This window comes from Dendronephthya gigantea, unplaced genomic scaffold (assembly GCF_004324835.1).
Source record: "Dendronephthya gigantea isolate DGI-Jeju-01 unplaced genomic scaffold, DenGig_1.0 000106F, whole genome shotgun sequence".
Classification (NCBI taxonomy): Eukaryota; Metazoa; Cnidaria; class Anthozoa; order Malacalcyonacea; family Nephtheidae; genus Dendronephthya; species Dendronephthya gigantea.
Genome location: NW_021163116.1, coordinates 347,297 through 359,346, shown reverse-complemented (window position 1 = coordinate 359,346; position 12,050 = coordinate 347,297). Strand labels below are relative to the sequence as shown.

The 12,050-nt window shown below is 37.1% G+C and overlaps 1 protein-coding gene across 1 annotated transcript; it reads left to right on the top strand.

The window, feature by feature from the left end:
- Positions 1-494: 494 nt before the first annotated feature.
- On the top strand, positions 495-9,115 carry LOC114534775. The gene is made up of 3 exons (XM_028556245.1): positions 495-543; positions 3,021-3,618; positions 9,070-9,115. Exons 1-3 carry the CDS (start codon positions 495-497, stop codon positions 9,113-9,115), a joined length of 693 nt encoding a protein of 230 aa, XP_028412046.1.
- The last annotated feature ends 2,935 nt before the right edge of the window (positions 9,116-12,050 follow it).

Sequence of the window (12,050 nt, the reverse complement as noted above, 5' to 3'; positions counted from 1 at the left end):
AAGCTCACTATTGTTTCTGATTAAGAGGCAAATTTGGTAGGAAATTTTATGAAGCAATTGTATGAACTTTTAGGAATTAGGCATATAAAAACATCAGTCTATCACCCGGAAGCTAATGGGTTAGTAGAGAGATTTAATGGAACGTTAAAGCATATGCTTAAAAAATTTGTAGAGAAGGAAATTGAATCCTGGGATAAGTATATACCCTTTGTGTTATTTGCATATAGGGAAGTACCATGTCAGTCAACGGGATACTCCCCTTTTGAACTATTATTTGGAAGAACGGTAGGAGGACCTTTGGCTGTAGTTAAGAACACCTGGGTTTCGCCAAAAATAGCGGGCGATTGCTTGAAATTGAGGAAATTGTTTATGAGAATTTGGAAAGAACCCAAGAGAGGCAAAAGAAATTGTATGATCGGCAAAGCACTCTGAGGTCCTTTGTGGTTGGGGATAAGGTGCTGGTGCTGCTACCTACGCCCGGAAGTATATTAGAAATGAAATGGAAGGGCCCCCTATCGGGTACCGCAAAGTTTAATAAGAAGGGTAAATGAAGAATTGAGTCAAATGCTGGAAATGGGAATAGTTAGACCATCTAAAAGTCCATGGGCCTCTCCTGTAGTTATAGTACCCAAGCGGGATGGTACAATTAGGTTTTGTGTTGATTATAGAAGATTAAATAATGTCACTAAGATGGACGCATATCCTATCCCTCGCATGGATCAATTACTGGAGAAAGTAGCCCAAGCTAAGTACATTTCGACTCTGGATATGACGAAGGGATATTGGCAAATCCCCTTAAGTGATGAGTCTATCCCAAAATCTGCTTTTATAACTTCCCAAGGGTTATTTGAATTTACCGTCATGCCGTTTGGCATGAAAACTGCGCCAGCGACTTTTCAACGTATGATGAAACATGAGGTATTAAGCGGGTTGGAAGCATTTGCGGATGCATATATTGATGATGTAGAAATTGACACATCCACTACTTTTGAACAGCATTTATTGGATTTGCGGCAAGTGTTTGAGAGGTTACGAGCAGCTCAATTACGCGCGAAACCTTCAAAATGTAGATTTGCTATGCCTATGGTAGATTGTATTGGCCATAGGGTAGGGGGAGGTGTCATCACCCCTAAAGATGCACTTATTGAGACGATATTACAATTTCCTAGGCCGGAAACATAAAAAACAAGTTCGTTCCTTCCTTGGACTTGTCGGTTATTACCGCCGCTTTATTCCAAAATTTGCGGATATAGCCGCGCCACTTACTAATCTAACTCGGAAATTTGAACCCACTAAAGTGGTGTGGAATAACAAAGTAGAAAATGCTTTTTTGAAATTGAAGCAAAAACTTACTTCCCCTCCGGTTTTGCGGTCTCCATGTTGGGACCATGAATTTGTTTTGAAAACGGATGCATCCGGCTACGGTATGGGAGCAATTTTAAGTCAGTTGGATAGTAAGAAAGAAGAACATCCCATTGCTTTTGCGAGCCAAAAATTGCAGCCACAAGAATTAAAATTAGCAACAGTAGAGAAGGAATGTTTGGCAATTGTTTGGGCCGTTGAAACTTTTCGATATTACCTTTTCGGTAGAAAGTTTAAATTACAAACCGATCATAATCCTCTTGTTTGGCTAAACCAAGTTAAAGATAAGAATCGGAAATTGCTGCGATGGAGTTTAACTCTTCAGGAGTACGAGATAGAGTATGAGCATAAGGCAGGGGAAAGGAATGTGGATGCAGATGCGTTGAGTAGAATAAAGTCTGGTTCTCAGCATAGGAATCTACCTTCCCGATGGGAGTTTTTTATTTGGCTGCTCCTCTCTGCCGGTATGGGGGGTTGTTGCTGATGTTATGCACTCGTTAGACGTCTCAACCTTATGATCAATTACTGTCGTATTTGATCTTTGGTGGGAAGGTGTGAAGAATAGTTGGATTATAATTACATGATAATTGAGTTGTAAATATGGTAATTAATTAGGGGGATATTAAAAAAAAAAACTCGGGAGAGGGTGAAAAATCAAGGTCAGAGAGTTGAGACAGGACAAGTCAGCAAACCGGTCCAAAGAGTTAAAAAGAATCTTTTGAGTGGAATAAGCGGAGTATTGGGGTGATCCCGTCTAGAAATTACTACGCTATATCTACGCTATATTTGATAAAGTTGAAGTAAAGCCTTGAAAGTCAAGTATATTGAAGCGACGGGGCTACTGAAGCAAAACCCTGAAGTGTGGTGAAGCTGAACGAGTCAGTGTTGCAATAACCAAAACCGATAAAAGAAAAACCGTAAGAGACGAGGGTTTCCCTGAGAATCGCTTGGTGATACATCGTAACCAAAGTGTTGGGCTAGCCGAAGAAACAAGACAGACACTCTCTGGAATTAGGGTTTGTTTGAAAATACTGTAGAAAAATAATAGTTAGGGGTAGTTAATTAGAATAAAAGATTTTATTAATCATTAGAATACTTTTGTTGTTTTGGATCAGCGTTTGCAGCACCTACGTCGACGATAGAAATCGTCACACAGACCTATATCCATCTTACCTGCATTGTCAAAGGTCTTTGGAAAACTAATCCTTCAGCAGATGTCAGCATACCTTAACCAACAAGACATCCTCCAAAAATCAATGGCAGGTTTTCGAAAAGGTCATTCTACCTCAACTGTTCTTTTACGAATACGAGACGACATCATCAAAGCTATGAAGAAAGGCTTTGATTTCTCCAAGGCATTTGACACAGTCGATTACTCCATAATATTATGGAAGCTCCATGCCATTGGCTTTTCGCCTTCATCCTTGAATTGGGTTTTGAATTATCTGACATCTCGAAAGCAGTTTGTTCAGATAAATGATAAACAGTCAGATCTTGAAAGCGTACATTTTGGTGTTTCACAAGGCTCAATCTTGGGTCCAGTTCTTTTTAATCTCTATGTTAACGATTTACAAGAATTGCCTCTGATTGCTGTTGCTTTCAATATGCGGATGATAGGACCGTGTACAACCATTGCTCGCCAAAAGATCTCCGCCCAGGTATTCAAAGTATAACTAACACTATACGCAATCTGCAACTATGGGCAACTGATTCAAATCTCCTATTAAATGGAGAAAAAACTAAACAGATGCTGGTAACGAGTTCACAAATGTCTAGAATACATGATCTAGGTGAGATAGTACCCCCTGTTGTTGTCAAAGGAAAGAAACTCAAAAGAGTCAAAACATTTAGGCTGTTGGGGACCTGGTTCAATGAACATCTTAAGTGGTCAGACCATGTAAAGAAAGTTGTATCATCATGCTACGGCATCCTTTTGATCCTGAGGAAAGTGAAGAATATGGCCCCTCAAAATGCAAAGAAACAAATAGTTGAAAGCCTTGTATTATCTAAGCTGGGTTACAACGATGTAGTGACCTACCCTCTACCTGCCTTCCTGCAGAAAAAAATCCAACGCGTACAAAATGCAGCTGCCAGCTTTGTTATCAACCAATATTCCACTGAGAAAGATATGGTGAAACTGGGTTGGCTTCCCACTCTTGAGAGAGCACAATTTAATTTACTTAAAAGTGTCTATAAGTCAATGTATAACCCCTTGTGGCCTAAATATCTGCCACTAGAAATACATGAAACATCAAGGTGTTTACGCTCCAGTGCTGCCAAGACAGTGCAGCAACTTTGTTTAATAACTTGCCTGCAAACATTCGATCATGTGTTGACGAACATTGTTTTAGTCGTCAAATAAGATCAATTTTAATGAATAATGCAAAGGAAAGACTTGGCTTTTTAGTTTTTTGATGTTTTTACCTAACATTTCCTACTCTAAATATAATAAGTAAATATTTTAGTAATATAGTTAAATTAGTTAGATTCACAAATGTAGAGCTACCCTGTAGATATGCTGTGATTAAATCATTATTATTATTATTATTATTATTATTATTATTATTATTATTATTATTATTATTATTATGTGTTCACTCCTCTACATGATAGCGACCTTTTTAACTGCACAACAGTGCATTGTTCTATTGTTTCCCGGAATATGTTCCTCGCTTAATGGAATAATTTCGTCCATTTAACAGTATATTTGTTTTTATTTCAAACTTGCCCAAGCTTGTCCGTCCAAACAATCCATAGATGCATTGCGAGTCATGACTAGACCCAGTACCTTGCTCGATTGGGAAAAGGCTAATTGCTTGTTTTGCCAAGATTAAACAGTGGTCAACAGAGTCAAAAGCTTTTGCAAAATGTAAATAAGTCATGTGAGTTTGTTTGTTGTAGTTAAAGTTTTCTCCAATCTTGTGAACAACCTGTAGCATTAAGGTGACATTTCAATGGATGAAGGATTTTACCTTTGTCTTCATTGTACAATCCACTTTTTATATAACCTTTAACTCTACAAAAAAAGCCAGCAAGGATTTAGTATATCGGCAGCGGTTAAATTAAGGAACAGTAAATTTTGTGACATTTCTGCAAATATACCTATTATTAAATTCACCAAGCTATGTATTTTACTTATCAAATTAGTAATTTACAGCCCTTAATTAAGTTTCGGATTAGCACTTGTATTGTTATTTAAGTTTTGTTTGCAAGGGTTAAAATATATCAATAAATATGCACACATACTATTAATATGGTAAATACCTGTCGATTAATATTGCTTTTACTCCTGATGTGTTCGCTCCTCTACATGATAGCCACCTTTTTAACTGCACAACAGTGCATTGTTCTATTGTTTCCCGGAATATCTTCCTCACTTAGTGGAATATTTTCGCCCATTTAACAGTATATTTGTTTTTATTTTAAACTTGCCCAAGCTTGTCCCTCCAAACAATACATAGATGCATTGCGAGTCACGACTAGACCCAGTACCTTGATCGATTGGGAAAAGGCTAATTGCTTGAGTTTTGCCAAGATTAAACAGTGGTCAACAGAGTCAAAGGCTTTTGCAAAATGTAAATAAGTCATGTCAGTTTGTTTGTTGTAGTTTTCTCCAATCTTGTGAACAACCTGTAGCATTTGTGTTATATCTGATCGGTTTTACAAGAATCCATGTTGACTGAGGGAAAGATATCTGATTACCTGACCATAAAGTTGTTTGCATCAAAACGCTCCACTATTTTAGTGGTAATGGGCAACAGAGATATTGGCCGGTAATTTTCCGCTGGCCCTCTCAAGCCTTTCTTGTAACCTGGTTTCAAATTAACTGCTTTCCACTTAACGGCCAGTCGTCCAACACACAAGGATAAATTAAACAATTCACAAAGTCTTGCTGCAATACCACGACTACATTCTTTAGGAATGGGTGCTGATATTCTGTCTGGGTCACAGCCTTTTGTCGCATCTAGATTTCTAAGGTGGTATTCAACTTCCTGCACACTCAATTGGAATTCGCCAGTATTCGTCACATTTGGGAGGTCTTCATGATTCACCATCATTGATATAACCACTGGGGATTGGGGACTTTTGAGGATAAAATTATTCATGGCCCAAAGTGAACACAATGTTTCACATAAGTTATTCCTGGGGGCTTCCACTGTCCATAATGACAGGTTATTTGGTGGATAATACAAAGAGTAAAAGGACTGATTGGAATGCTGTACACTAATCAATAATAACTTGTTTACTAACATTTGGTGGATACTGTTTGAATTTGACATTCTCTTTAATACTGTAGTTTAATAAAGTGGAAACACTGTTTGGTAAAGTGGAAACATAGTCAAAAAAAAGTTGTTGTAGTTTTTGAAAACCTCGTGGATATGATTTTTCATACGCTATTTCGACATAATTTTTGTTGTAAAAATAAACGAAATTTAGAAATTATCCAGTATCCTTAGTGCGTTAGAACTCACAACAGTCAAAATAGTTCGACTTGGGAACGGAAAGGAAATTAATATTGCGCAAAATATACACAATACATGAAAGATTTCAAACACATTCAAAACAGTGATACGTGGAAAATAAAGGATATTTGAGGAAGAAACATCAACCATTACCGAAAATAAAAGAAGCAAGAAGAAAAAGGAACTCAGAGAAGAAAAAGTTCAACGACGAAAGTAAGGGATTCATAATCGTCTTAAAAACAGAACTGAAACTATCTTGTTTAGAAGAAGCCTTTAATGAAGTCAAAGGAAAATACTAAGCAGTAAGGGAAATTCATTATCAAATTACCGATTTAATGTCTGAAGCAGAAGTTGACAGCGCTGATTTTGCCAGCGCTGATTTTGCCAATCATGATACATTTATTCAAGAAATAATTGTGGCATATGGTGGTTTACTTTTACAATTTGAGAGGTATCGAAAGCATGTTGTAGCACAAGCAGCATTGGAAGAAAAATCGAGTGTATGTAGTAGTAACACTGAGGTAAAACCGAAGTCCAACCTTGAAAGAATTAAAGTACCCCAATTCTCAGGTAACATTTAACAGTATTGGACATGGAAGAGAATTTTCAATGATACTATGCAAAGAAATCATGAAGATGGAGCAAGTCAATTAGCCAGATTAATTGATGCAATCCAACCCCCTCTGAAATACGAAGTTGAATGCTTTACCACCACAACTGCTATTTGGAAGTACCTAGACAACCTATTTGGTGATGACAAGGAGTTGATAATACTGATGAATGATATGAAAGTGATGAAGCCTCTTAAAACCAGGGATACTAAGTCAATTAGAAATTTTGTGGCAACGATCTAAGACTTGATTTTAAGGATGGAAGATGTTGGAGCTGCTGATGAAGCTAAGAGTCATGTTTTTGCTGATATCCTAGCCAAATTAACAATTGAAAATCAAAGAGCTTATGGACAGAGTATGATTGATACCAAGAAGACTGAAAACTTGGAATCGAAGTATGAATGCCGTGGAAGCCTGGACATCCCAATCTACCAAACAACTGGCCGACTGCCTATCAGAGAATGGTGTCGAAAGAAAAACAACTGGTAAAGAAAAGGAAGTTGGAAGCATTCAACAAGGAAGTGAAAGCTTTTGTCGACAGAGAAGTAGTCGTCAAGCTTCAACCTGATGCGGTAAAATCGGATGAACCTGCTTGGTATCTACCAGTCAGTGAAATCGAAAGCCCAGATTAGAGTACAAAGTATAGATTGGTGTTCGATTCGGCTGCAAAGACGGAGGGGTTGTCGCTCAATGATGCACTTGAGAAAGGCCCGTGACTTATGAATTCCCTCTTTGACATCTTGATAGGATGGCGACAGAAAGAAAACGCCTTTGCAGGAGATATCTCAAAGATGTTCAATCAAATTGCTGTCCATCCCGACGACCAGAAGTATCATAGGTTTCTTTGGAGAGATGGAAAAACCGATTAAGAGCTGGATGTGTATCAGTGGGTACGTCTCAGCTTTGGGGACAAGTCCGCTCCAGATCTAGCAACCAACACATTCAATCTTCTGGCCAACCAAGCTAAGGACGAATCACCTGAAGCAACGGATATCCTCAAGAGTAACACCTACGTGGATGACATTGCCGGATCCAAAGAATCTCCAGAAAAAGTTCAAGAAATCACTAATTCCATAGATGAAATCCTGGGCAAAGGCAAGTTTACAGTCAAATCGTGGAATAGCAATAGCGAAACCTTTGATCAAGCCCCCGGTGAAAGTTCAGTAAATTTATTGGGTCATTGCTGGAACAAGAAAACTGACAAGATTTCATTGAAAAAAAAAAGCTGTGAAAGCAGATCTCGAACAGTGCACGAAATGAAAAGTCCTCGGTTTAGTCTTGCAGCTCTGGGACCCCCTAGGAATGTTTGCGCCTGTTACTATTCGCTTTCGTACCGACCTGTAAAATCTATGGGCAGCGGGACATCAGTGGGATGAGACATTGTCATCAGAAGAAAAATCAAAATGGCTGAAAAATCTGGAGATCATGAACGACCTACTAGGAACCCAACTAAAGATGAAGATCAGAATGTCAAAGGGAAGTTACGAAAGGCCGATAGCAAAGTTATGTCTGATTGCAACACAGAAAGAACTCGAACAGAACTAAACATTTTTATGACATAGTTAAAGATACTAATTTTATAAATTTATAAATAATTTTATAGAAATTTATAAATTATCCGGTATCCTTAGAGAGTTAGAACTCACAGTAGATATTAATCTTTTGCTTTAAGTATATATTACGGTGTTTGAATGGCTTCCAGTTTCATTTGGTTGTGTTCATTAACAGGAGAATTTTGGTATCATAGGAATGGATTGTTTTGTCAGGATTATTTTTTATTGCTTTTAGTGCATCAGTTATAGCATCAGGTTCAAACAAAGCTTTGTTTTCTTCCACAATAGCTTGAACGTCAGGTTCATAACATTTGTACGTATATGTTTGATCGGAAATTAGGAGCTGTTTCGTTTCTCCAAGGAAAGTACAGCATAAGCAAATTATGGAAATATAACTCTAGTTCTTTTCTTTTATTTGGTGTATGATATCTTATAATAGCTTGAACCTTCCTACACTTCATAGTTTCATTTCTGTTCATTAATTTAATTTTGGGTGGAAGAGATTGTTCTGTATCTTCCTTCGAGTGATGGGATTCAAGCAAGTCATCATTTAAAACATCAGGTTGAGAATCCTAGTTTCAACATTCCTTTTATAAACATAATCTATTGACAACAGGAATCCTTTTCGTCTTAGGCTATAATGCTCAATTATGTTGGATTTGTAAATATCTGTGCTGTCGTGATCAAGTTCATCAAGCTCACTTGGAGTTTTAGTCATACAGTCTCTTTTCTCTGGTAAATCTGTACTAACAGAAACAGTCTTTGGGAATATATTTCTCAACCACAGTTCAGGCATACATCTATATACACATTCTTGTGAACTAACCTCTTTTGTAGAAAGAAAAGCAGCACCATTTTTTTTAAAGTGTCTCTGATGTTCATGTTGGATAATTTAGCTTCCTTTGAAGCGTTAAGTATAGCCTAAGAACATTCAGATTCATCCTTTGTAAAATATGAGCATACATATGTTATGCATTTGTAATGATTAAAAACTTGTTGTAGGTCAAAATTTGCTGCAAATCCCTTAATCCCAGCAACAGAATAATTGTTAATAAAACAACTATCTACTGGTCATTTAAGATGTAAGTCGAAATCAGAATCTGGTGAAATCGAGAGAGCCCAGTAATATTCATATACCAATTGAATCTAATATATCTTTTTCAGTAGCAGTTGCAATATAGTTTTCTTTTGACGATGAATTCATTACTTCGTCAATTTTGTTTTTGACTAATATTAGGATTTCTTTTCATCTATTAAATATAATGCATTTGGCTTCCTAATCCATATTCTCATTGAGAGGCTCAGCTATAATTGTTTGTTTGGTAAAGAACTGTCCAAAATTAAAACGACATTGAAAGTTTTTGTACTTTCTGTAGGTTTTCGAATAGTTATGTTTTTGATATGTTTTGACTAACTCGGGCTACTCTAGTTCATCTTGTTTATTAGGAAGGTTAGCCTGCACATGTTCATCAATAAATGCAACATAGGCATCCTTGCTCTCAGAAGTAAGTTTTGGACACTCAGAAGTCCATACTAATGCATCTAAGTAGGGAGATCCTCTCATTTGAAACTCAATTCGAAGAGCATAATAAGTTATTTTGCCTATTGGGTTACAATGACTAAGAAGGACTTCACTAAAAAATGTTTCTACTCGGTGTTGAAAGTGTTTTGCAACAACAACAGCATTAGCATTCAACATTTAACACCTTTCCACATACAATAAAGCTTCAACTTCTTCAGTTATATCTTTTCCTTGTGTTCTATTTGGGAACAGACATCTGGGTTTGCTCTTGCCCCAACATTCCCATTTGGGCCTGAAATAAAGTATTATTTATATGATACTGCACAATGTGCTGCATTGTAGGGTCTAGTTTTTTCATAGACTCTATTACAAAGTTTCCGAAGGCTTCAGACTCTCCCTCTTCAGGTTTAGCCTTTTTTTTTTCCTTATTATTTTGAGCAATTGAAGAGGCTAATCCCTTCATGACTTCAAATTCTTCCTCTGCTAGTTTCCTCTTCAGGGATTTGGGCCTTGGCTGTTGAGGTTGCTTTGTTGACCTGGGTGTGGTTGTATCATTTACATCATCGAGCAAGTCATCACCATCTGGGTCAAGATCCCCCAAAATGTCACCAGTCTCATCATTATCACTGTCAGCTACATCAGTTGGTGTTATGGGAGCTGTCTAATAAATAATTAAAGTAGATTATTAAATAAACAGTTTCTAGAAATACAGTAATACATTTGAAACACATACTTTTATGATATACTTTTTCCAAATTAGAGAAACTGACATTTACTAAGGTCTACAATGAAAACTTTATTTTTCAAATGGGTATGGTGAGGTCCAATTTTCATGCACAGATAGATTATCTAGATAATCTGAAGCTCTAAATAAATAAAGATGCAGAGCTAAAGAAAATATAAAACTATTTCTATAGGTCCCATCAACAGAAGAAGAGTGGCTAAAAATTGCTGATGAGTTCCAAGCACAGTGGAATTATCCCTGTTGTATTGGGGCATTAGATGGAAAGCACATTGCAATTGAACAACCTGCTGACAGTGGTTCAGAATTTTTTAACTATAAACACTTCTTTAGTGTCCTTCTTCTTGCCCTGGTCGATGCCAACTACAAGTTCGTATATGTGAATGTTGGAGCTACTGGACGTGCAAAAGATGCAGGTGTATTCGCGGATTGTTCTTTAAAGAAAGCTCTGGCAAATGAAACACTAAATCTTCCACCACCAGAAACTATTGCGGGTGTTTCTGGAAAGATTTGTTATCATATTGTAGGCGATGATGCATTCCCTCTGACAAAGAATATAATGAAGCCTTATCCACACAGAAAACTAGATAAATCAAAGCGAATCTTTAATTATCGATTATCAAGAGCCAGACGAGTGGTTGAAAATGCATTTGGCATCTTGGCAAATCGATTTAGAGTGTTTCTCACAACTATCAACCTCGGACATGAGAAAGTGAATGACATTATTCTTGCAACCTGTTGCCTCCACAATTTTATGGTTGCAAACAACATGAGCAACTACACAAGCTGTCAAGATATTGAAGATACCGATAATCAGCAGTTCATACCTGGTCAATGGAGAAGAGATGCCCAATTGCATGGAATACAAACAACATCAGTTAGAAATTCGTCAAGAAGTGCAAAAGAACAGCGAGTGGAATTGACAAATTATTTTGTGTCCGAATATGGCTCTGTTCCATGGCAAGACTACATGTGCAGTCTTTAAAAAACTATGTACTGTACTAGACAAACCTTCATATAAGTAAAACATATTTTACATGGATTTATGTAGTTTATATCATGTGTATTTTAATTAGTTTAAAAACAGGCATCCCAGCGGGCACACAACGTTGTTTCGACGTCGAATTTTGGTTGAATTAAGGTCGCGACGTCGATCAACCAAGAATCAACGTTGTTTCGACGTTGTTTTCACGACGTTGAATCAACGTCGCTGATCAACGTTGTTTCTACGTTGAACGAATGTTGATACCTGACGACAAAATTTTCGGGGGTGGTTGTATAAAGAAGTGATTAAAGTTAAGAGTATTTGAGAGTTAGTCATTATTTCATTATACAAAATAGCGATTGAAAAGTGATTAAGACTTTTATAGGACCGGTCCTGTCATCAATTATTCCGATTTACCCAACAGTTCAGCAGTATATTTATGAACAATTATTAATCGACTGAATATTTTTGTCCTGAAATAAACCCTTCTATTTGAGAATAATATAAGGCAATATATAGGCTGAGCCGCTGAGGTGCCCTTATAACTTATAGGCTTATAGATTATGCAAAGCAGAAATATCCCTTTATCTACTTATTTGGTATCTAATACCTTATATGGTGCACGGCCACGCGTAAGCCTGGTGCGAGTCGGAAGCGGCACAAACAATTTCAATCAAAGCGTTTTGTGTTGCGGCGTGTTTACAAATTTCAATTTTCAAGTGCTTTTTAATAAGTGATTTGGGCCTGAGGGTTTATATTTTATTGATTTGTTCGGGGGATAATTGAATTGGTGTCGTGGTAGTTGAATTGGT

What these genes read in the sequence shown, in the direction of transcription:
- LOC114534775 (XM_028556245.1), top strand. Translation starts at nt 495, where the DNA reads ATGAAATGGAAGGGCCCCCTATCGGGTACCGCAAAGTTTAATAAGAAG. An exon ending in CGCAAAGTTTAATAAGAAGG is followed by an intron (nt 544 to 3,020) that starts GTAAATGAAGAA and finishes ATCTCCGCCCAG; the next exon opens with GTATTCAAAGTATAACTAAC. An exon ending in GAAATACATGAAACATCAAG is followed by an intron (nt 3,619 to 9,069) that starts GTGTTTACGCTC and finishes TGGTCATTTAAG; the next exon opens with ATGTAAGTCGAAATCAGAAT.